At 42.9% G+C, this 25,179-nt stretch overlaps 2 protein-coding genes and 1 non-coding gene across 3 annotated transcripts; 1 reads left to right on the forward strand and 2 right to left on the reverse strand.

Moving 5' to 3' along the window:
- The first annotated feature begins 6,736 nt into the window (after nt 1-6,736).
- Nucleotides 6,737-16,021, forward strand: ACAT2 (acetyl-CoA acetyltransferase 2). The gene is made up of 9 exons (XM_071435976.1): nt 6,737-7,228; nt 7,321-7,455; nt 8,611-8,792; nt 9,925-10,042; nt 10,823-10,966; nt 12,045-12,167; nt 12,860-13,014; nt 15,089-15,199; nt 15,769-16,021. Exons 1-9 carry the CDS (start codon nt 7,180-7,182, stop codon nt 15,934-15,936), a joined length of 1,185 nt encoding a protein of 394 aa, XP_071292077.1. The 5' UTR covers nt 6,737-7,179; the 3' UTR covers nt 15,937-16,021.
- A 182-nt stretch (nt 16,022-16,203) lies between these two features.
- TCP1 (t-complex 1) lies at nt 16,204-24,808 on the reverse strand. The gene is made up of 12 exons (XM_071435964.1): nt 24,622-24,808; nt 22,986-23,071; nt 22,117-22,245; nt 21,668-21,765; nt 21,244-21,354; nt 20,412-20,593; nt 19,702-19,828; nt 19,195-19,370; nt 18,358-18,481; nt 17,242-17,434; nt 16,761-16,924; nt 16,204-16,508 (listed from the first exon to the last, which is right to left on the reverse strand). The coding sequence occupies exons 1-12, from the start codon at nt 24,692-24,694 to the stop codon at nt 16,292-16,294; spliced, it is 1,680 nt and encodes a 559-aa protein (XP_071292065.1). The 5' UTR covers nt 24,695-24,808; the 3' UTR covers nt 16,204-16,291.
- On the reverse strand, nt 23,647-23,782 carry LOC139600353 (small nucleolar RNA SNORA29). Its single transcript, XR_011682497.1, has one exon. It is a non-coding gene; the product is annotated as a small nucleolar RNA SNORA29 (small nucleolar RNA).
- Nucleotides 24,809-25,179: the final 371 nt, after the last annotated feature.

Raw genomic sequence — 25,179 nt, forward strand, 5'->3', positions numbered from 1 at the left:
ACCCGGCGTGGGGGGGGCGGTGGCGGCGGCGGCTCCGTAGCGGTGAAGGGCCGTGGCCCGGGTACCTCAGCCCGCCTGCGGGGCGGCCGCTGTGGGGAATCCCGCTCGCCCCGCCGGGAAAAGTGGGCTCCCGCGGGTTATTAGAGCGCCGATTTAAACCCTGTCAGCTGAGCGGGCCGCGTAGGGCTCGTGTCCGTGGGGTGCCGCGCGGCCTCCTGCCAGCGGGGGGCGCTGCTGTCCGGCGGGATGGGGCGAGCGGCGCCCGTCTCCCGCCAAAGCGGCTGAGGGGAGCGGGACCCGGCGCCTCCTGGGAAGAGCGCTGGGCGCCTTCCCGGAAGGCTGGCGGGGAAGATGGGAGCTCTGGGAAGAAAAACTACGCGCAGCAGTAAATAAAGCAGAAGATGGGTGCCGGGCTGCTCGGCGTTGCTGCCGGGGCTACCTGCCCGCCGGCAGTACGAGTCAGTGTCCTCCGCCACTGGTGAAAGATACAGGACTTAAATTCCAGCTGCTTCCAAAGAAGTGAAACATCAGTTAACGCGTTGGGGAATAAAAACTGATAAAGTGAAGTTTGCCCTTCGTGGAGGTCTAGCAAGTGAGCTGGTGCTTTAAAATAAAGTTTATCCTTCTTACCGTCCGTGATTTCGCAGGCTGTGCTGTTGGGTAAATACTTCTGCCTTTTGTCGGCAAAGTCGAACAGCTGCTGCATGCTAAATTAGTCTGTCACCTGGGTAATTGATTGTCACTCACTATGTCAGTGCTGAAGGTGCTCCAGAAATCTCTCCTGACTCTTCATGGTACCAGAAACAATATAATCACTACAGAATAGAACCTAAGGCACGTGGTCCCACATCCACATGTATGTGTATATATGAATACACAGAATTTTCAGTGAGAACTTAAAACGTTTAAAAACCACACTGCAAATGATCTGATGTAGCTACCCGAGGTAGGGTGGTAAGGTGACCACAAGGAGAAAGGACCTGAATAAATGCCTTTGAAATCTTACCTCATTTAAAAGTGAAAAAAGATGCACTGTGATTACTGTACGGTTACCTGCTCCTGCTTTTCTTGCAGATATTTGTTTTAAGCATTCAAGATACCAATTAACAGATGAAGCCATCCCAGGATATGGCATCATGAGAGATGAACATTAGAGTAGGCCTTAACAAAAACATTAATGTAGCAAATTGACTTGATTTCCTTGAGTGCAAATGTAAACATTACAATACTAAAAATGCATATAAACCAAGCAGGAGAAGAAATTGAAACTTTTTCTACATAAAATAGATGCAGACGTATGCTCAGGGCTTCTTTTATTCTGTGTATAACATACCTAACGTGTTCTGTGTATCAGTGGTGATTTAAACTCAAGATCTCCCAGTACTTTGTCTAGAGTTTGGCTACTTTTTGTTTTCTTCAGAAACCAAAACTCCTTTGTGTCTTCTCAGTAGTACAGATAAAGGGTCTAGCTCAGACACCCTCAAAGGTGTGGGATGGTAAACCTTCCACAATTGTTTGTGTTCATGAGCATGTAGAAAATAGTCCTGCATTTTTTACCCCTTGTCAGCACCTAGTTATTTTAAATTTATCTTTACAAGTGTAGATTACATTTGTGGGAAATATGCTAGCTAAACAAGAGGCAGGCAGCCAGGGACATGTAGAGATAAGTGGAATCAGCCCACAGAGCTTAATATTCTGGGCTGCTTTCCTTCTGTACTTTCAAGTTGGTAAGTGTATTATCAAGCTACACCTACAATTTTTGTTTAGGGAAAAAAGGGCAACAATTTGGTAACCAGTCCTCTGATACTTTTGGGAAGAGGACATTTAACTGAAATACTCTTTTGTTCTGTTTGCACATCTCTTACACAGTGAGAACTAACCTGGGACTTTTTAGTGCTGCTGGAACAAACGTGTCAACACCCGCCTTGGGTTGTGTTTACAGTGTGGTAACTGGAGTAAATTAGCTTTTCAGGTAATAGGTGCTATCATAACCCCCAGCGGCAGCATTGCTCTTTGGATGAGAGGGCGTGTCCTGATCTGTCCAAGCATCAACACAAAAGCCAAATTCATATATTGGTTCACCTGTAATGATAAAATGGAATAGGAACCAGATTATGAATGAGTGGGCAGCAGAGCTCACTGGGTTTTAGGTTCCTTGAATGATGGTGTGTTACTCATTAACTTAATTATCCATTAACTGGATGGCTCCTCCTTGGTTTTACTGGCTCAGTTCTGGGTTTCTGTTCCACCCCTTGGTTTCACACGGAAGCCATGTGGACCAACACAAATACCACGATGCTTCCCAGCTCTGAGGGATGCTATTTGTCCCCAGGGAAGGCAGGCTCTGAAGGAAAACACTTCCTAGTGTAAAACACTTGTAAAAAAAAAATTAGTCTGTAGGTCAGGAAAGTGAGGAATTAGGGGGAAAATGACATAAAGCCTTTTTCAAAAGTTAAAAAAAAAAAAGTTTGGAGTACTGTACATACTCTTGGCATTTTAAAGGACCTTGAAATATCAGGAACAGAAGAAAGGCCAGTCGGCTGTAGCAAAGGCTGTCCTTGACTTGCAAGGACAGGAGATGGAGCAAGGCAAACCCATGGTACATCTGCAGCAGAGAATGAGCTCTCAGGAGCACTGGAAAAGGCTGCTGCAGCCTACAGGTGTGGGAGAAAGATAAAATCTGTGGATTGCACTGAGAGGAAAGGGATACAGAGAGGTCCTTCAGGTAACTACTAGGTAAAGATCTAGGCTGCAGAAAGCCCAAATTTGACATCAGAGAACTCTCTTTTAGAGAAGTTTCCTGAATGTGAGGCTGCAGGCTTAATGCTGTCTTTATATCCCCTGCTAACATGCTTTTATGGGTCTTAGTGGAATTATCACCTATTTTGCTTACATCTTTATAGCAAGAAGTAAATAAACTTCTTCAGAAAGCTCTTGCAATAATTACTTTTTATTTAACAGCAATTTATATATATATATATAGAGAGAGTGAACTCCAGAGCCTCTCCTGAAGACATCCCCTGACTGATAATCCATCCAGATACAATTACAACCAAATTATGACTCAAATTCATTTTTGGGGATGCTTGATGAATACTGCATATGGAGTACAGGTGTGCATATAGTTGCTAAGGATATAAGCCCAGGTGTTTACTATACTTTTTTTTTTAAACCATAGAAAGGCCAAGATAGTTTTAGTAGTGCAAATGTTTTCCTGCCTGAGGGGAAGACTACATTTTTTAATTAAGCACCAATTAGATTACGAACATTCCCTTACAAAAATGGATTCAAGGAAAACACAGATTGGTCTTAGCACAGCCAAGGACATTTCATTCCCTTGATTTCCAAGGACCCTGTCAGTCAGGTGGGAGATTGAGAAATTTTAGAAAATGTAGCTCTTTACCTCACTGGGAAAACAGTGTATCTGTCTGTTTTTAAAACAGGCCTTCTGTGCTGAACCTACTCATAGACAACTGAATGTCAGTCCATTGCTAAGAAGACCTGGAAAAAGAATGAATTGTCTTTCTACACATGAAGAAAGGTCTTAAAGTACTAAAGGCGTCCAGGAAGCCTGAGTTCCCATAGCAGATATTAGTACCAATATTTGTGTATAAGACTTTATAAACTAGAGAATTTGCCGTTACAGGAAAGTTGTGAAATCTATTTTAAAAAATAGAATTATCTCATATTGAGATTTATTAATTTAAAGTAATTGGATTTGGTTTGGGTTTTGTTTGGGTTTTTTTTTTTTTTCTTTAAGAGGTGCAGCTTAGTTTTTATTAAAATCACATTCCCAACACCTGGTTTTGCCAGTATTCATTGACCAAGTGTCAGATTTGAGGAAAAAACGCAAGGGCTTCGCATTTTGGTAACAATACTGATCTCTTAAAAGGTCAGATTTAGAAAAAAGTTATTTAGCAGGAGAGTAAATCAGTGAACACTGAAATCCTCTAACTTTCTGTCTATTTCTAATAAAACAGAGCCACCACTAGCAAATGAAAATGCAAAAATCTTTGCACCTTGAGTATTTAACCAAAGGCACTTGTCCATTTGATTGTGTTCACAGCAAAGTAGTAAATAAACTTTGTGCAACTGATAGCAGGTAAGATTTCTGTTCTGAATTGATTACTTCATTTCCCAGAGTTTAGATTTCTGAGAAACGACAAAATGTACCAGCATAGGGCAGTAGTTTATTATTGAGTATTATGCTGCTCATTAACTACATTGAATTTAAAAGCACAGCTGCCTACTCCCATTCAGAAGTGTTTTTTCTGCATTTAAATAACTTAACTTTGATCTGTACCATGAATGTTTCATAATTATTTGCCTTTGTGCGATTGCTACATTATTTCACTATGTTACATGCCCCTTTTGTCCATTTGGATATCAACCCTGGACACCACCCAAGTAGAGTTAAATAGAATACTGCAAACCTGATAGACATACCAAGATAAAATTCATCTCTGTTGTTTTGGGGTGCTCCAGCCTCACAGCCTGGTTTGTCACTAATGCTGAGCTGCAAAACTCTTCTGATGTTTGGGGCTGAGAGCAAAGGTGCAGCAGGTCAGCTCACTGGGGTACGCTGGCCTCAAGGCCCTAAGGCTGCTTCATATTTGAACTTTTTCTGTCTGCTAGTGAACTGTGGGGAGGGAAGGGGCTGAAGCCTCACTTTATGTTCCATTCAATATTTGTAAAGTTTTAAATTCAACAGAATCCTGTTCATAAGGGTTACTTCAGGTGTAGTGTCAGTTGTGAACACCTGCTGACATTTAATCTGAGCTCATCTCACATTATTGACTTTGTATTTCCATCAATGGCCTTAAGTTGTAATCAGTCAAATGTTGCATTAAGAATGACATTTTGGTATATGGTACAGTTGATAAATGATGTTACTTGGTGCTGCCCTCATATGTCTGTGTTACTCACTCTCTGCTGAATTTTGAAAATGTGCAGGGACTACATTCAGTCATGCAGGGTGCTCAGGAATTGTACAATATTTTTCTGAAACAATCACTGTATTTCTTGGAATCCTAGATTCCTGAGTTTTGCTTTTATGTTAGTTCTACTACTTGCTTAGTGATAGCCTTTTGAAAAGACACAAAACATGTTTTTCCCCTCCAGATTTAATCTTACATTTTTGTCAGTTTTATCAGCTGCTCTGAGTGCACAGCACCTTTAAAGAAAAGCAGTGCTGCATGTATGTTGCCAATTAATGCATCCTTTAATGTGCGGTCTTAGGAGACTGGTACATCAGTCTGCCTATAGCTGCTTGCGGAATTTTCCAGCAATTTCCTTTCCTGAAGACACCTGAGGGGATTCATCTCTTGCTGAAAGCTGGAAACCCCAAAGTAACTGAAGAACACATGGTTTTGTACTTTGGCCTTATCCTTCACAAAGACCAAATTACCTAAAAGGAGGAATGTATTTTGAGTGTTGGAGTCCTGCAGCATGATTTAACAGTTATTGGTGAAATCTAGGCCAATCTTGCCTTCCAAAGCTAAAGTAGGATTTTTTCCCTATCTAGTAATGCTGTAGTTTTTTACATTTTAAAGCAAGTATAGAGGCTGATAGGAGTCAGAAGAATCCAACTCAGGGATTGTAGTGTTCCTGTTGCTTGTTGTGCCCTCACAGAAGGTTCAGATACATTTTGTGGATGCAGATTTAATACTGCCAACTTCAGAGTAGCCAACATGCAGGATGTGACCACAGGTGTACTGGTGCATTCACTGCATATATAACCACATTTATGTTTGTGGGTGTTTGTCATCACATGCTATGCGCTTTTTTAGGACTTAATTTGTACTTCTGTTCTCTCTATGAAAACCTGCAGAATTTTACTACCTGGATAGAAAAAAAAGTCTCCCGACTTTGTAGCTAAGTGGTGGTTAGCAGATTTTCTAACCATCTTCTTGGCCTTCAGATGCAAATTCAATGCAGTGCTTTGGCTGGCATGTCCCTTAGGCGGTATCCGTGAATGAGGAAGGAAGGAGTAAGGACTGAAGATCAAGGCTGTACAATAGACCAGTTATTTCAGCCGGCATAAATTTTCTTTTAACTGTTGTTAGTTGTTACTGTTGTTAGTTGTAACTATTGTTAGTTTGACTTACTTTCTTGGTTCTTCCCTTTATTCTTATTGCTTCCCACCTCGCATCTCTAGGCTTCCCACCTACATTTCCCGCAGAGAAACATTCCTGCCTGCCCGTCCGGCTGTGGGTTGCGGCCGCCTCCTCTCCTTCCAGCTCCTGAGGCCAGCGCTGCGTCCTTCCAGACCACCTCGCCTTTCCCCTTGCAGCATCGCTTCCCACGGAACAGCCTCCTGCTTGCCTCTTTCATCAGGTCAGGCAGGAACAGCTTCTGGGCCAGCGGCGGAGCACTGTAAATATAAATATAAATACAAATATAAATATAAAAATATATAAATATAAATATATAAATATAAATACCTATGTCTGGCTTCTGCTGAAATTAGGAAAAATATTAAAGATATTAAAACATTTTATATTTTAATATTAAAAATTAAATTATAAATGTTAATATTTTAATATTAGAATAGTAAGTATATTTAAAGGGTGTTGATAATCTCTGCGAGTCAGTTGCCGTGCAAATCAAACCAGCGATAGGCAGTTTTGTATAGTTTAATTCAAATTATTATTCTTTTCTCCCTGCTCACGCAGATCCTAAGAAACGCCGCCATGAAAAATAAACAAGCTGTCCGTAAAGCCACAATATGACAAGGGAGCACTTGACCCGCACGCTTTATTTTGTAAATAAATAATCCAGAGGGAGCTGGCAGCCGGCGCTGCGCAGGCACCGGGTGTGCGAGCGGGGGGCACGGGGAAGTGCCCGGCCCCTGCAGCCCCGGCAGCCCCGGCGTGCCGGGCGGAGCCGCTCCTCTCTCCCGGGAAGGGAAGGGGAAGGAAGGGAAGGGGCTGGGAAGGAATCGGCCAAGGCCGCCCCATCGATCGCCCCAGGGGCCGGCCCGACCACGCCACCGCCCGCCCGGCCCCCGCGCTGTGCTCAGGTGTCCGGCGGCGAATCCCGTGCCCGGGCTCCGTCCTGCCGCCCCGCCCGGCGGCGGCGAGGGGCGGGACCGGCGCCGACTCCGCTTTTGCTCCGCTCCGCGCCCGCCACTCCGCTCGGGTTCCGCCGCTCCGCTCCGTGCCCGCCGCTGCCGCCGCCATGAGCGCGGATCCCGTCGTCTTCGTGTCGGCCGCCAGGACCGCCGTGGGTGAGAGGCGGCGGCGGGTGGCGGATGCTCGCGGCGGGGCCGGGCGGGTGTCCCGGTGCTGAGCTCTCCCTCCCTCTGTGTCCCCCTGCCAGGCTCCTTCAACGGCGGGCTGTCGTCGCTCCCCGCGCACGAGCTGGGCGCCGCCGCCATCCGGGAGGTGCTGCGCCGGGCCGGGCTGGCCCCCGAGGAGGTGTCGGAGGTGATCCTGGGGCAGGTCCTCACCGCAGGTACGGCCCGGCGGGGGCACCGCTCCGCCCGCGCCAGCATCCCTTCGGGGCTGTCCCATGGGAACGGCCCGGGTTTCACCTTCCAGGGCGGTATGCCTTGCCACTGGAAACACGGTTCCTTAACAAAGGACTTGATAGGCATCGTGGCTACTTCTCCATATGCTCTGGGTGACCGAAAGGATGGGGTTTTGGAAAGGATGTTGTGGGAAGTTCGGTTTTTTAAAAAATCCCTGAAGTAGCCAACAGTGTATATGTGAATGTCAGTTTCTTTTCTTTGTTACAGCATCCTTCTTACCTTGATCATCTTAGCTGCTGAGTTGAACATCCTAAGTAATGATAACTCTGAGATTTTAAGAGCTAGGCCTGCATTTGTGTTTTATCTACAGGACTAACCTGCAAGATCTTGTGATGCAACTTGTTTGGAGACAAATATTTTGATTTAATGAAAGTGTAACTGGCAGGGAATTGTTTATTTTGAACTAGCTCCTGCTTATTCCAGGGTAATGTTTAATCAGTAGAATCATAGGCAGCTTTGTATTTTAAACGTGGAGGAAGGAAATATATATTTTTGTTTAAAGATGATTCAGATTCCTCTGTATTTTCAGTTTACTGAATGATGTGCTCTCGTTGTCCTTTTCTTTGTGTACAAAGAGCTTTGGCCTCGGGAGATGCAGATGAAGACTCTTTTCTTTGAATATAGTGCTCCTATTATCTCCATCAAGATCACAAGAAAGACTGGAAGCTTTCAGGTCCATCTGTGCATAGTTGTGCTTTTGGTTTCCATATGAACTTTCAGGGAAAGTTAACTGCTGGTGATGTACAGAAGATGTCAAAAAGAAACTCTTCAGAAAGTAGCAATTTAAATGATTTTTCATCCTACACATACAACAGGCTAGGGCTGATCTGAAGTAGTGTTTCCTCTGACCTGGCATCAAAAGCAGAGCTGTAGATATCAAACTATCAGTAGCAGGTATTTATTGATCAATATAAATGAGAGAGGTTATCTCTTTATAGATTACTGCTGGGCACTTCTCTACCCACCAGCTAAAAGGAGCAAGCTCTAAATTTTTGTGGAATCAGGGTATTGTGACCAGTGACAAGGTGGATTTGTGTTTTTAAGAACAGACAAAAGCACGTTGCTGCCTGTTCCCACAGGTGCTGGCCAGAACCCCGTGCGGCAGGCCAGCGTGGCTGCGGGAATCCCGTACTCCGTGCCCGCCTGGAGCTGCCAGATGATCTGTGGGTCGGGCCTGAAGGCTGTGTGTCTGGCTGCTCAGTCCATACTGATGGGAGACTCCAGTGTCGTGGTCGCAGGGGGCATGGAGAGCATGAGCAAGGTAAAGCAGAGGGTGAGACAAGCGTTGCGCTGACGTGCTGGGAGCAGAGAGCCCCGTGGCGAAAGCCTGGGTCTGCAGGCTGGTACCCGGAGGCAGAGCGAAAGGGTCGCTGTGCTTGCGAATGAATTTACACGTGCAACAGTAGCACACTTCTTGCAAAAAAAGACTTCATACTGTAGCTACTGAAAACGTGCCCTACAAACACACGCTACATTTAAAATTCCATTTTTATTTCTATCTAGCTCTGTTGTGCTGAATGATTTTTGTTGTCATCTTATTATAGGGGTTCTATGCTATTGTCTCCTTATCACAAAAGTTTCATCCTTCTTGGTGGTTCTTATGGGCAGTTCCTCAGAGCACTGCCTCTTTCTTCTTCACAAAGCAGCCAATTGATCCCAGTTCCCTTCTTAACCAGCCACCCCACTCTTTTATAGCACTCTTCTTCTCATTGGTTACAGCTGTGGCCTGGTAAAGTCAGGCCTGTTCCTAATCTTTGATAATTGGCCCAGCTGCAACTCCTTAGGGGTAAGATTACTTTCTACACTATCTTTATTTTCTTATATTCTATCCCCCTACAGATTTTCCTGTGACATAGCACAATAGACAGGATTTTTGTATTGCAAGAAGCCCAGAGAAGGAATAACTGAAAATGTTATTGTTTGCCAAGAAATTAGGGCTTGGAAAGAAAGCAAAGCAGTTTTATTTCGAGGTGTTCATTCCAAGGCTGTATTCAGGAATGGGTCGGAGCTGGTGATCTGATTCCCAAGAAACGGATGGCCTCTTCTGCCAGGGCTCAGCTGCCTGTGCTGAAAGTGGTGTTAACATTCCCTGACAGCAGAGTGCAATGGGGAACTAGCTGGAGCAGGCTAGTAGGATGGGAGAGCTACAGCCATGTGGCCCAGGAATGACAGATTTGGTCTGTGGAGAGGAAACAACACTTGCAGTGTGGTGGTCTGCTACCAGGGGAATGCACAGGCCAAATGGCATGCCAGCTGGCAGGCTCTGGAGGGATGGGCAGGGTTTGGGATGGGTACCTCCAGCCACCAGGCAGGGGTCTGTCTCTGCAATGGTCTGTCTGAATTGTGTATTGGAGATGTAGACATCTCACTCCTTTCAATATATGCTTTTGCAGGCTCCTCACGTCATTCACATGCGAGCTGGGGTCAAAATGGGAGAGGCTTCCTTGCAGGACACCATAATCCTTGATGGCCTTACAGATGCTTTTTATCAGTATCACATGGGCATAACAGGTAAGTGATGACAGTCCATAAAATGAAATGGTCAACTGAAAGAATTCATTGACATGAAATTTCAGAAATCTGAAATTACAAATAACATGTAAGCTGTCCTTATGTTGCAGTCATGAAAAAGAAAGAAAGAAATACATAATATTGAAAGACATTGAAAGCCTTTTCCGTTTTGTTTGTAAAGTTGCTGCTTTGGGTTTTTCTTCTGTCTGAGCTAATCTCTCTGCACCTCTTCTACATCTGAGAAATTTAATTTCAGAAAAAATATAAATAAAATAATCCCTGTATGTAACTGGAGCATTCAGCAGCACAGATTTACGATGAGGGGGAGTTACATAAAGTGCCCTGTGGATATGCATGGTTTTGCAGCTTCAGGTTATTGCACCCTGGTTGGGATGGTCAGCCAACTGCTTCTCCAGACCCTGCTCGTGAAACAGAGTGACTGCAGAAGTGTTCCCTTTCCTGATGTGGCTGTAGAGAGTTCCTGTAGAGAGATCTGAGCATAGTAGTTCAGAGAAGCAATAAACTACAAAAGCTTGTTTGCATTTGTATTTAATTTGATAATATCATCTAGGAGGAGATTCCACACAAAAATCTTCACCCTCAAGTGTAAATACAGTAGAAAATCATGAGTAAACAAAATTAGGAAATCAGAACGAAAACGGTTCAACAAACTCAGCTGCTTGCTACAGCAAACATTATTGACTACCTTTGTGCTTACAATTTTGCAATTTAAAATTTTGGCATTTCCTGATGGCAGTTTGCATTTTCTTCCCCTTTCAGCTGAAAATGTGGCCAAGAAGTGGCAAGTCAGTAGAGGGGAGCAAGACCAACTTGCTGTACAGTCACAAAACAGGGCAGAGGCAGCACAGAAAGCTGGCTATTTTACAAAAGAAATTGTTCCTGTTCTTGTACCTTCTAAAAAAGGTAGGTGTGAATGGATAATGAGAGCTGATTTTAAGGAAAAGAATCTATTTTCTGTTATGGCTTCTGTAATCAGTGGATGGTTTCCCGGATGGTTTCCCGCTTACACAGCTTTTTTGTAAGCATGTGGCCTGTTGCTCTCTTTTGCAGCTTTCAGTGGTTATATTTTAAATAAGAGAGAAGCAATGCAAATGTGGAATATCTCAGTGTAGCTTTCTGCAAATAGTAATAGTGTGTTTATTGAAGATAGAATAACAACCTAGACAAAGCACTGACTTAACATAGGCTTAGATATAGTACCGAAATCAGTGGTTTTCATTTTCTTAAGACTCCTGCTGCACCAAACTTAAAACAGTCATATTGATCTGGCAAACCTTGCCCATTTAGTAAAATACAGAGTGACAATAGTTAGGGTTACGAGTTAGTTATGTAGTCAGGTTACATATAATGGATATGCTTCTCTTTAGATTTGTGAGTGATACAAATCTACATATCTGTACAAACAGACCTATTACAACGCTTGAGCCAAAGTCTGTTTCTTGAGCAGGGGAATTCCCCAGCTCCTTGTGAGGTAGTGCAAAAACTGAATTTTCCAAAAAGATATCAAGAATCGGTTCTTCAACAATTCAATTTAAGAGACCCTGCAGAAAAAGTCCTGGCTTTAGGCTGGCTACAAACTATTACATGATACCAATTTAGATGATAATGTTCAACGTCACTTGACTATTCTTTGTAACAAGATTACCAGAAGTATCATTTGACATATAGCCTTCTGCTGAAAGAGAAGGTATTGGGTTAGGAACAGCAAGAGCAATACTGACTTTTGCATAACTAGACAGTATTTTAGCTGCTAGTGTTCGTCTTAGAAAACCTGAGCTGTCTGCCCTGCTAGAAGGAGCTAGAGGGTTGCAGCTGTTTGCTAAACTGCCCTGAGTTGGCAGCTGTCTCCAGTGTAAGAATGCCTTGTTGGTTGAAAGGAATATGGTGTATATTCCCACTCAGCATGTTGGTTTTGCTGTCTTTCTGTTAGAGATGTGTCTGCGTGGTTAGACACTCTTGTGAGCATAATGCTGTTTTGCAGGTCCTATAGAAGTTAAAATAGATGAACACCCTCGACATGGGAGCAACCTGGAAACAATGTCAAAGTTAAAGCCCTGTTTCTTGACAGATGGAACTGGGACGGTAACAGCAGCTAATGCTTCAGGTTGGTCCATCTGGCTTAAATGACATGGAAAAGAACAGTAGCTGCTTGTGGCTGAAGGCAGGGTCTCTGTGAGGGGTGTGGCTGCTGTGTGTTCACTGCTTTGCAGGAAATGGCAATGTGTTTGACATCGTAGGCAGAACTCCATTTGAGATGTGGTGGAGGATTTCTTTAGAGAGTTGTCTTTTGTTTCCTTGTTTTCTATGAAACAATACAAGAGTTTGGGCAATAACAGCAGTATTTGATAGGCTGGAAGGAATATTTCCTTTTAAAACTGTCTAAGGGTTTCTGACACTGCAGGTTTGGACAGTGGAAAACTTAATGATTAATGTTTAAAAATGTTACTCCTGTGGGACTGCCACAAGCAGCTTTTAAATGTCTTCCTGTGTCTTTATGCTGCTCCTTCCAAAGCCTGCCTAACAAGTGTGATGTACTTACTTTTCAGATTTTATTTTGATTCTTCCACCTGCTGCTTTCCAAATAGAATCACAAATGTGTCACATTTACAGCAATATAGTTTCAAGTGTTTGTGGCAGAGAACAGACTTGGCTGGCATGAGCAGTACTGACCTAAACGAGTAAATTATTTGTGATTTTTGTTTTGTCTAGGTTGTGATTTTATGCAAGCAGGAGAAAGTGGTACAGTAAAAGCCATAAAGTCCAACAAATAGATACAAGTTGTTTGTTATTCCACAGGTTTAAATGATGGAGCTGCAGCTGTTCTTCTAATGAAAAAGTCAGAAGCTGCTAGGAGAGGTCTTATGCCTTTGGCTCGGATTGTATCTTGGGCTCAGACAGGTATAGATCCATCTATTATGGGAGTAGGGCCCATTTCAGCAATAAGGAAAGCTGTAAGTAATCACTTATCTGTGTATCCATAATGTTAAAACTCTTGGTTTTAATTGCTTTTTGTTTTCTGGCCATGTCTTGGTTTTGCCCTGTTCTAAAGAAAACTCAGTAGGAAAAAAGTAAACTATGTGAAAAACAGCCTCAAAACTGTGTAGTATATAAGACTGGAATCCTAGTGCTACTAGGTTAGTACCTACATGTTGGAAAAAGAAAACCCCAATGTGTATGTGCATAAATGGACTTCAGAGCATAAACTAGTCAGGTTTGTGGAAAGGTATCTAGATAACCTAGGAAACTAAAGATCAAATTTCAGGCATGTGTGTAACTAACCCAATTCAGTGATACAGTTCTGATGATGTGTCTGGCCAAGTTAATTTTCAAATCATTGCCTGAATGTATTTTCAGTAGTACAACACTGAGGGAAGGGCCACTGAGTGCCATCTGCATTAGCCAATGGGACAGTGCCCATTGTGTTTCAGTTTGGCCTGCAAAACGTTTGGAGCTTACAAACTGGATTCCTTTCAGGTGTAACTAAACAGGAAGGGGAGTTCCAAAGCCACATCTAACGTGCTCCGAGCATTACTGCACCCACTGATGTGCTGAGTGTTCAGTCCACAGGACAAGGTTCTCAGTGCCCCAGTGAGCAGCCCTGCTGGTACCACACTGCTTGCTAATGCATCCATAACCCATAGCAGCCCCAGCTGATTATTTGTTAAAGCTTAGCTATGAAAGTGAGCATGAAAAGAGCTAAGAACAGATTTGATCTATTATTTTTTTAATACTCTGTAAAGGCTTTACTTTGTTCACCTCTGAATGTCCTAGCAATGTGGAGGTCCTACCTGAACTCACCCAAGCTCTGTGGCTTTTGACAAGAAAATCAGAACTATAATGCTAAAGCTTTTTCTTACCAGATCTCAAATTGTTCTTTTAAATGAAGGGTGCAGTAACTGCATATACAATACAGTTTTAGTATAAACTGTGGAACAGAGCTGTACCTATAACTGTATACATACTATGAAAAAGGGCACACTACTTCATAGAGCATGGTCCTAATAATACCAAGATTGTGGCTTCAATTCCTTTATGGGTCATTTATTTAAGAGTTGGACTTGACGATCCTCATGGGTCCCTTCCAACTCAGCATATTCTGTGATTCTGTGATTAAACTTTGTGTGTTACCAAATGTTCAGACCCTCCATGTATTGTTTATCACTTCAGAATTTTAGAGTAGCACTTTACAGTAAGAGAATGACTATGTTATACATTAAGAGTTACAATAACATTGTGTATCTTAAGCTTTTCCCAGAAGAATGGGATAGTCCATACTGTCTATTTTATCTATAGAAAAAGGCTCCCCTCCTTGACTGTAGCCTCAGAGGTGCACCAGTCTGGCCAGCCTAGGTTGTGAAACATCAATAGTGATGATTCTGCTGATAAAGTATTGCTGTTAGAAACAAAGCAAGTGGAAGTAAAAATGTACACATGTGAAACATGCCTATGCCTGTACCAGAGCAGGCAATTGCATCACAAGTTTCTCAAGTGAAAACATGACCAAACCATCTTCAAAAATAGTCATCTGTGAAAAGCTTAAAGTGCAAGCTTTCAATGTAAAGGCAGGAGAGACTGGACAAATCAGATGTGGCACTGATCACTAATGGTTGACACCACACTCTTTCCTGTTTAAAAGTCTCTGTTAATATAATAGAGACCCTAATGGAGTCAGACTATGTCCTAAAAAAATTGTTTTTAATCTGTTAAAAGCCTGCTTCTGAATGCAGTGCTTGTTGAAGTAAGGGCACCGGGTACAGTTTGATTCTCACAATTGCACCACCACTGCTACTACGTGTAAAATCAATCAAGATTTTTTATGAGCAGCCAGCATTATTACAGCTCATTGTACCGACTTGTCTGACACTGAAGCCTGTAGTCTTCAAGAATTGTCAACACTGGCTATAAAAAATTGTTTTCCTTCAACTTTTCTAAAGCTTCAAATCACACTATTTACATCTTATGAAAAGCTTCCTCTGGTGCTAAGAGCTAAAAGATAGTAAGGTCTTATTTGCACTGTTTTCTCAGATTGACAAAGCTGGCTGGACTCTGGAACAAGTTGACCTGTTTGAAATTAATGAAGCCTTTGCGTCACTATCTGTTGCAATTTCAAAAGAACTGAAAGTAAACCCAGAAAAGGTAATGATTTGTAGGCTGGCATTAGCTTACCTCCTGTAATTCAAACTTGTCCCATTCTATGCATGTGGATTGTAAAGATGAGCACAGCTCTCTTGCAATCCCTTTGGTGTAAGCAAATAGGGTGGGAGCCCCAGCAGGCATTTCCTCACACTGCTCTGTCCGCTGGCTTTGCTAGCAGTTTCCTAGCTGAACAACTTGCAGTGCTGTTGCAGTGGATTGTTGTGCAAATCTAGGCAACTGCTCAAACATACTTAATGCAGAATTTGAAATTGCTGCCTCAAATATATTTGCCACAGTATTATTTCAGTGAAGGGAAAAACCATGGGTATTATTCTCCCCTCCCTAAATTCACCTCTTATCTTCAGAGTGAAGACTGCACCCTTGCAGAAGAAATACTGATTATTACCAGCTGTTGCACTCATATGCACTTTCTTGCATGAAGTGAGGCTTGGGGTTTCAAGCTCACAAATAATTAAGGGCTAGATCCCCGTGAAGTCATTTATGTTGAAAATCAGCTAAGCCAGTTAAATGTTCTTGACTGTCTATGTTGGCTTTTTTTTTCCTTTTAGATCAATATACAAGGTGGAGCTATTGCTCTTGGCCACCCTCTGGGCGCCTCTGGTTGTCGCATCCTTGTAACTCTCCTCTATGCACTGGAACGAACTGGTGGAAAACGTGGTGTTGCTGCTCTCTGTATAGGAGGAGGAATGGGAATAGCCATGTGCGTTGAGAGATAAATGTGAGGGAATGAATAAACAGCTAGTGTGAACTAGCTTTGAAACATTTTACTAATAAACTTCTCAATAACATTTTAACAACTCACATTTTGTTTGTTTTGCCTAAATGTAAGTAAGCTTACACCATTACTTTTTGACACTCAAGCACTGACTTGACAAAGAGGTCAGTGGTTACTGCAGGCACACTAGTTATTAACACTCTAGAGCCTAAATTCTCACTGCAAGAAGCAAGCTTGCTTTCAAAAATTAAGTTTGTTCACAAGAAAATAGCAGCAACATTCAACCACTTGTTTTATTAACATTTTAGTTATAAGAGTGGGAAGTGTAAGTGAAACAAACATAAATAAAGCCTAAGTTATTCTTCAAGTGCTCCAGACTGAACTGCATCCTCATAGCACCCTCCTCTCTCTTCTTTAGTTTCAGGGTGCAGTTTAATAAGATCATCAATTCGAAGAATAGTAATTGCAGCTTCTGTTGCAAACTTGAGGCTCTTAGTTTTGACCATGGTTGGTTCAAAGACGCCAGCTTGCTTGTTATCACGAGGTTTTCCATTGATCAAGTCAAGACCAATCCTGCAAAGAAGGAATGCAGTCAGATGGAGAGGGAGAAACAGCAGAAATACAGCTGGGAGTATGCTGGGTAGCTACTGCTTCATTACAGCAATACATACACACAACTCAAGGGCAGGGGAAAAGGAGTTCACTGATGACGTTTTTTTTTTTTTTTACTATGCAAACCATGGTTCAGTAAAGTGAGAGAACAATTTTCCATCTAGGTCACCAACCCACATCACTTTACCAGCCTTATACCAGACAGATACTTGCCATTTCAGATTTTTGCGATCTGGGTTAACTTGAGCCTCATTGTGGAATGCTCTCAACTTTGCAACAAGATCTGTGGCATCCTGAGCAGCATTTACTGCCAATGTATTTGGAATTACTAAGAGGGATCTTGCAAATTCTGCTATTGCAAGTTGTTCACGTGATCCCTAGAAAGAGGAAAAAAGTTTTTAGCCCGATACTACAACAAGAGAGGAAAAAATACAGCCACAATCAAGAAAAGCACTAACAGGTACAGGTTTTCACATGCAAAACCTGTGTTTGGGTCAAAAAAAACATAGAATCTAATTATGAGAGAAAGAATTAACTAATATCCTCCATTTTAAAGAACCATCTTAGATTCTGTAAGATGATGATGTTTTCATGAACCACAGAAATGACTTCTAGTAGATGAAAATAAATGCTTGGAGATATACGGTGCAAGTCTTAACACATACACACCACTGCTGCTTTGTGCAAGACTTACCATGCTGGTTGCATAATTTTCAAGATATATTGAAAGTGCTGCCTCTACAGCACCACCACCTGGGACAACAGACTTGGATTCCAAAACCCTTTTGACAACACAGAGAGCATCATGTATAGATCGCTCCATTTCATCACACATGAAGTCATTGGCTCCTCTCAAGATAATTGATGCTGAAGTACGAGCCTTTGTACTAGGAAGAAAAGGAATCAGAAGTCAGCTGTGTTGGATGGAACCTAGATTAAAATTCTTCTTGGTAAATTTTTTCTTCTAAAGCCAAGTTCAGTTGAGCCTCATTATTTCAACATTTAAAAGAAAATCTTAACATTATTATGCCCCCTTGCAGGATACATACATTGTAACTTAGTCACCATTTTAATTTCTAACATGCATGCGTCTAGCTTGAATTTTAGTCTTTTAAAGAAAGCTACCTGTCAAAGTGAGATGACAAGATATTTCCCCATCAAAGAGGGGAAAGCGTACTTAGATAGTAAGAAAGATCCCTTTTGCACAGCCCTCAAGTAAGTTAATGACTGCCAATGTTACAGAAACGGCTGTCACATATAGCTGATACACAAGTGCTATGGGCAGGGTGTGTCATTCATGCTCAAATGACACCACAGGAACACAAACATGCAGAAGGGATACTGAAGCAGTGGAAAAGTTATTATCCAAAGTATGTTCTTGTGAAATGAATTGATATTTAAGTCTTCAGGTACCTGACAGCAGTGACAGCAGCACAAGCGGACACTGTCTTTCACTACAAATGGAAAGATTTAGCTCACACCTCTTTATTCAGATGAAATTACTCAGATGGTACCTATTTCCCTTTACCATCTCTAAAGGGAAGCCAGTTTAGAAACATTTGTTTATAAACAAAAATTTAAGTAAAAACTGCCTAGCAATCTGATTGTCTCATATACTGTAATGTATCCAGCTCCAGCAAAAAAGACTAGATACTGATACTTTCACCTCTAATTTGCACTGGATTTCTGTATAACTATTTTCCTATGTGTATAACTACTCCAACCACTCAGATAGCATCAAGTAAATAAATGCAATTTTATCTCAAACTTAGTAAAGAACAAAACTGAGTATTTTTAAAAGGATCCTTACTTCTTGATTAAAATCAGCTCATCATCACAGATTCTCTCTTGAATCACTTCCTCTGCCTGTCCCAGCATTAATGCCTCAAAACTCTCCTCACCTTCAAGGTTTGCAAGGGTTGAACATATGGTTGCTTTAACAAACAAACAAAAAAGCAAAGTTAACATTTAATTCCTGCACATCATCCTTTGCCCACTTCCCTGAATAGGTGTACAGAGAGAAAAGCAGAAATAAAAGCTGTGTTGAATAGATTTTTCTTAAACACTTCTAGTTTATCAGCTAGAAATACTGAATTGCTGCCTGAGAACATCTCCTTTTGTTCAACTTTTACAGCACTTCTTTTTTCACAGCCAGTACAAGTTCCCATGCTTTACCACAATGAAAGAGTTTTCTTCCAAACTAAAGAACTGACAGATAAAAATATGTACAGGACCAGATTTTTTTTTTTTGAAAGTATGATTTAGTGATTTAGGAGTTCCTTATTCATCTTGAACTATCTAAACAATGTCCTTAACTGTCTAAACAGAGGCTTATGAATGCATGCATAATAAAGACTTCTAAATAAACACAGATTATGGCTCCTATTTCCACAAGAGGCCCAGTCTTCACAGTGCCAGGCAGCTGCTTCTCCTACCACAGAACATCTTCAACAATCGAGTTTTACAATACTATTACTTTGACAAAGGTCACTTAAAAGCGACAGTAAAGCTAAAAAGGCTCAGCTTTACTCATCCTGACTTTAAATGTTAAGAAGTTGTATTTTATAAAAGAGTCAAGAAATACCTTAACAACAGCTTCTACTTTGAAGAATAAATTTATAAACCAGTTATTCTTACACAAGCATACCTCCTGATGCCTTAGCAATCCGCTTAAGGTCCTTTTTTACGACTCTTCGTACTGCCATAGCTCCAGCATCAACAAAGTATTTCAGACACATATCATCAATACCTCCAGTGGTGAGAATCACATTGGCACCAGTGGCCAGAATCTTCTGGATTCTTTCTTTGGTAATATCTGACTCTCTGCAAAGATTAATGTCAAAGTTATAGAAAGGTATTATAAAATATACCATCACATCTGTCAGCCAACTTCATGAAACCTTAATGCAGAGCTCTGCATGAATGGATCACTGCACAAACATCCTTGCATTTCTTGAAAACTGACTTAATACTAGTTCTGCCTCCAGAAGTGAAGGCATCTTCCATTACTATTTGGTATTAGTGGAAAACGTTAACATTCAAAATATTTTTTACCTCTTGCACTCAGCCAAAATTAAATTGAGCCACCTCAACTGAAGACACCAAATCAAGCCTGTGAAACCCCACTGCCTCAGTTATTCAAACTTCCACACACCTCTGCCTTATCTGGTCCAGCTTCTCAGGGTCTGAGATAACAACCTGAACACCAAGCTTCATTTTTGCTTTCTGCAGGCTGAAGTCAAGGCATGCAATCTTTGCATTAACTATTCTCTTGGTCATACCTGATGAGGAAAAATAAGCAAGAAGGATTTTGTCAAATCAATTTAACAGAACATCAAGTCAGCATTAGAGATTAAAGTTAGTATTACTTTCACATTTCAGATTCCTACTGTTTGCTTCTCCACCTTCAGTTCTGCCCTACTGCAGAAAAATGCTGAGACTTTCCTGTGTTACTTTTTGACATACCCTGTCCCCAAAATGTGCAAGACCATGACAATCTGACCTATTGGTCTCACATCCTCTAAGTCACCTAATCACAGCACAGCTCTGCTAAATGGAACAGTTCCCCACAAACCTGGCAGTGGCTCCCCACAAGGGAAGCGTTGAAGTTCCACCAGAGCACAATGCTGACACTGATCCAGGGAAACTCCAGCAACTCACCAACACTTTGTGGATCACTGCTAGCTGGCAGGCTCTAGTCTAAGAAGCACTGGTGAAGTGCGGTATTTTGTGTTCCTGTTTAACTGTTCTGGAACTGAAAACCCACATGATTTGCACTGAGCACAGCCAGTAAGGAGAGCAATGCAGAAAGACGGAGAGGACTGAGGTGAGATGGAGGATTTCTGGAAGGCAGGCTGTGCTTACCCTGAGAGCCCACGACGCAGTTGAGCGCGTAGCCGTTGACGAGAATGCTCTCCTTCTGGCTGCGGCCGTGGGCCTTCAGGACATTGACCGAGTTGATGGGGTACCGAGCCTGACCCTTCTGGTCTGTGTATTTAACTGCCAGGGCAGCATCCACCACCATGTTAGCAAAGAAATCGCCATCACTGAGAGGCTGTTAAGGTTAAAACTGAAGAAGGAAACTACTGTTATGCTTAAGGGGGAAAAAATAAAACAAACCCAAAACAAACCATGACAGAAATAACTGACAGTGCCAAAACTAAGTTTCCAAAAAAAGAGCTTCAGAAAGGCATGTAAGTGCTAGCTCTCCTTACCATTGTCTTAAAGGAAAGAGTCATTCCAAAAGCTGAAATGCTGGTAGGAAATTATGACAGACTAGTATGAAACCTGCATTTTACGTACCTTTTGTTGCTAAAGAAAAATACATAACCTATGGTCAGTCTGCATAGAAGGTAAAAATGCAGGTTTTTCTGTGCCCATGGAGTAAAATTCAACTTTCTTTCCTCTGATTCACTCCCAGGTACTTCTGTAACACATTCTTCTACTCACACAACTCTTTAACTCATCTCCCCAACAAGCAAAGCAATTCTTAGGAAACACTACGCTTTAAAGGCTATCATGATGTGCCAACCCAGATTTAAATGTCACAATACCTGTAAAATGCCTGTTATAAACACAACAGCTTCAATACTGTGTCATGCTCATAAAAACTGCTGCCAAGGATACTCTAACCTCGCTACTGAAGCTCCCTAATCAACCACTCCCACTTCACTCACTTGATCAATTTAAAGGATACACTCCTATGATTTTTGAGGACATTGATGTTTTAGCAGCATTAATTAGGCACTCCCTGCCCAACTCATCTGTGTTAATAACAAGATTTTCATTGATGTAGCGAACAGCTTCCCTGTAAAATAAAGACAAATATACAAGTAAAGAACCACCCCCACAAAAGGACAAAAACGTACATGTTTTCAGCTCTTCTAAATGTTACCTCAAATAACAAAGGGATAAAATCAATTGCTCTCTAAGAATGGCTGTCATTCCTTTACATGATTATGAAATACAATTAAAAAAAAAGAAAACCCACAAGACAATCCAACCCAAACCAACCAAAATCCCAGCCCTCCTGCAACAAACCACCATATTCCACTTGGTGCCAATAAGTCTGTATCAATGCAGTCACAAAATGCTGAAATTCAACTGTATCAGTTTCTTACTTGCAGGCAAGCCTGTATCCACCAATAATGGAGGTAGGATGAATCTTTTGTTTCACCAGCTCATCTGCGTTTTTGAGAAGTTCTGCAGCAATAATTACCTGTTTGAAATACAAACACGAAATATGTGCATTCCACACAAGCAAAGTAACTACTTTGTGCACCACAGAACTAAAACCAATTTCTGATGTGAGGTGAGAGCTACCTAATTCCAACCCCCACCAAGGTACCTAAAGTCTCAGGTAAATTTTCAACACTCAGTACCCTTGTTCATACTTCACTTCTAGCAGTTGTTAAAAATTAAAAACCTAAATTCAGCCTCTATGACCAACCCTCAAGATAGGAAAAATCAATAATGAAACAGAAGTGAGCTAATTCCCTTCTGGAGCACCACTTTGCATATGGAAACTATGCAAAGTTCAATATATCTGCCTGTAAAACTTGCTACCTACCACTGAGGTGGTCCCATCACCAACTTCTTTGTCCTGCAGGTCTGCCAACTCACAAAGGACTTTTGCAGCAGGATGTTCCACTTCCAGCAGTTTCAGAATGGTCGCACCATCATTAGTAATGGTCACGTCCTAATTTTCAGAAATCAAATATGCATATCAGGTATATTTCTATTACACTTTCACTGCTACACTTTGTAATGTTCATACAAAAAGAAATTATTATTCCAATTGCCCATAAAATAACTATTTATAACAAAATTTTCCTGCTTTTTTTTAGCGTGGAGTTCCATTCTAGCAACAGAAATGTTACCAGTGCAGAATCTGCCCCTTCTTTTGAAAAGCCTCTATGGTACAGAAACTCATCAAACATTTTGCAAATACTGGATAAGCAGTCATGCAACGACTTCCCTCCAAAACAGTATTTTATTACATCAGCCTGGAAAATGACAAACTTTCTTCAATTGCTGGAAATATTTTAAAATACAAAATACTGCTTAAAAGTTGGTTATGAATTACTTGAATTTTTTTTTTTATTTCTCCTTATGTGGAGACCAGGATATACAGGTCAGCACCTGTTAAACCTGACTTAAATGGTGAAACTCTCTTCTTGCAATCTGATCCATATTTTAAGTGGTTACAAGGACTTACCTACAGAAATTAAGTAACTGTAACATATACATTACCACCACAACAGATGAAACTAAAACGATGTACACACATTACACAATACTCAATTTTACCACAGTTCTCCTACCCTTCTCAGGATAAAACAGGTACATGCACATTAAGCCTATGAAGCCCACTAAGTGGGAGCACTTTTACACAGGAATACAAGCCCTCCTGACACTTGCTGAAGTAACATTACTTACCCCAATATCATCCACCAACATCTTATCCAGACCAACTGGCCCAAGAGAACTCTTCACAATATTGGCAATAGCAGATGCAGCAGTAACTGAATACATGAAAGAAGTAAATAAAAACAAGTTTTATCTTCCCAGCTTTAGGATGATTCTCAGGTTTGTAAGAAACAGTGCCAAGAACCAACAGATCTGGAATTTGACAAGTGATCTAATCTAGCATAACATTTCAGCCTATCTAACCTGAGGCTTTACCTTACTTTGCTAGGCTTGCTGCTACTAAAAAAATACAATCTGTGCCAAACCTCACTCTTCCCTTCTGGCTGGTTTAGCTACGCTGACTGACCAGAAAAAGAATGGTTTCTCTGCTGTCTCGGTAAGATGGAGGACAGGACTGAGGTCAGAGGAGCAGTGGTGTTAGATCAGGAGGGGTTGGTAGCACTGCTGCTTTTGGCTGCAGCAAGCTGTGCCACAAGACTTCACTCGCACTTAGTCCTCAATTCTGGGCAGACAGAGAACAGTATCACCACACATCAATCAGTAAAACATCTTTTGGTCCTTATCAGGCCTGTGACTGAAACAAAACATTTACTTCTGCAACTAAGTCACCCAAAAGTGACTTTTGAGTCACTACTAAAACAACACAAAGCCTCTAAAACACTGACTCGTTTAAAGGTTGTTCTGCCATCTTCATATAGGAAAAAGATACAATCAACCTTTTCCTTCAGACCATGGCAAGTTTTTCTCTATCCCACAAGCATAGCCACTTAATCTAGAAATTGAAAAAGTGGTAGTTAAATGGGAAGAGTTATAACTCGGACAACAGAATACTACAAACAACACAATTTATTTTGCTTACAATGATTAATGTCAGCTTTCTAGAAGAAATAACGTTGTACCAAAGGTGCCATTAACACGTGGAATCTCACGCGTGAATTAAAGCAAGGCTCGTAAATTTTAAGTAGTTGCCTAAAGTACCATCAGAGCTACAGGAAAGAATCTCAGTTTGATTGGAAGCAAGTTTTGGCTTCTTCCTTTGTCTTTTGTCTACTCAGAACCCGAGATTGATCTCGAAATTTGCAGCCTTCCCCCAGGACTTGGGGTTCAATCCTGAGCAATGGGTAACGTGTTTGAGAAGCGCAGTTACAGACACGCATTTGGAAGGTGGTCCCCACTTTCCGAAGCAGGTTATTTATTCCCTGTGCTGGGCGGCGGGGACCCTCCCCAGTTGCCCCTTCCCCTGCAGAATTCCCCGCAGGCCTTGCAGCCTCAGGCCCTACGCGGCCGGGACGGGGCAGAGCGGCCTCCGTGCAGCGGCAGCAGCAGCAGCCGTGGCCCGGTGTTCGCTGCTACCAAGGGACGGAGGGAGGGGAACGCGGGGTCGCCACTCAGACTCCTGGAAGCGGCGAGGGAAGGCGTGCGCTCCTCTGCCGCCTGCCTCTCCCTCTCCATCCTCCATTTGCTCCCTCTCTGCAGGGAGCAGCGGCCCGGACGGAAGGAATCTCTCGAGAGGGGCGGCAGTTCCCGGGCAGAGCGGGGCGGGTGAGCACATGGCAGGGGTGACCATGGCCGCGCCATGTTCGCTCCTTGCTGCCCCTCCCTTCTCCCCCGCTCCCCCGGCCCTCACCGGGCGCGCCGCCCTCACCGTTTTGCGTGCGGACCGTGTCACCGCTGGTCCGCTCGCCGAACACGGCCAGGGGCCCCTCCATCGTCGACATCTTGCCGCCCGGGCGCGGCGCCACACGCACAGGGAACGGACGGGAGGGCGCGGAGAGGCGGGATGGCCGGGGCGGCGCGAGGCACGCTGGGAACGCGCCCCGCTGCGCGCGGGGGCGGTGGGGCGGGGCACGCCCCGCGGGGGGCGGAGCCCCATCCCGAGCCTGCCCAATCCCGAGGCGCGGCGCCCCCAGGCCTCGAGCCGCGATTGGCGGGCGCCGCTGAACAAAGGCGCTGCGAGACGGGGCGCGGCCGGGGCGCTTCCACGAGCTTCTAGAAGGTGTCGCGGGCCTGGGCGCGCAGGCGCGGGCAGTGCTGCCGCCGCCGGTGGTGGGGTAAGGGATGCGCTGGGACAGACCCAGCTTCCCAAAGTGGGGACCTCGGCATGCGGTGCCATAACTGCCCTTCTCAAACACGTTACCCATTGCTCGGGAGTGTACCCCGAGTCTGGGGGAAGGCTGCAAATTCCGAGACCAATCTCGGGTTC

This window comes from Agelaius tricolor, unplaced genomic scaffold (assembly GCF_023055355.1).
Source record: "Agelaius tricolor isolate 1412-34295 unplaced genomic scaffold, bAgeTri1.0.p SCAF_1, whole genome shotgun sequence".
In the NCBI taxonomy this organism is placed as follows: Eukaryota; Metazoa; Chordata; class Aves; order Passeriformes; family Icteridae; genus Agelaius; species Agelaius tricolor.

Excerpts from the sequence above, each read along its gene's own strand:
- ACAT2 (XM_071435976.1), top strand. The coding sequence starts at position 7,180 with ATGAGCGCGGATCCCGTCGTCTTCGTGTCGGCCGCCAGGACCGCCGTG. Across the intron at positions 7,456-8,610 it reads GGGGCAGGTCCTCACCGCAG|GTGCTGGCCAGAACCCCGTG; the intron begins GTACGGCCCGGC and ends CTGTTCCCACAG. Across the intron at positions 12,168-12,859 it reads AACAGCAGCTAATGCTTCAG|GTTTAAATGATGGAGCTGCA; the intron begins GTTGGTCCATCT and ends GTTATTCCACAG.
- TCP1 (XM_071435964.1), bottom strand. The coding sequence starts at position 24,694 with ATGTCGACGATGGAGGGGCCCCTGGCCGTGTTCGGCGAGCGGACCAGC. Across the intron at positions 20,594-21,243 it reads TCCTCAAAAATCATAGGAGT|TGATGGCGATTTCTTTGCTA; the intron begins GTATCCTTTAAA and ends ACAGCCTCTCAG. Across the intron at positions 19,371-19,701 it reads CTGGACCAGATAAGGCAGAG|AGAGTCAGATATTACCAAAG; the intron begins GTGTGTGGAAGT and ends TAATCTTTGCAG.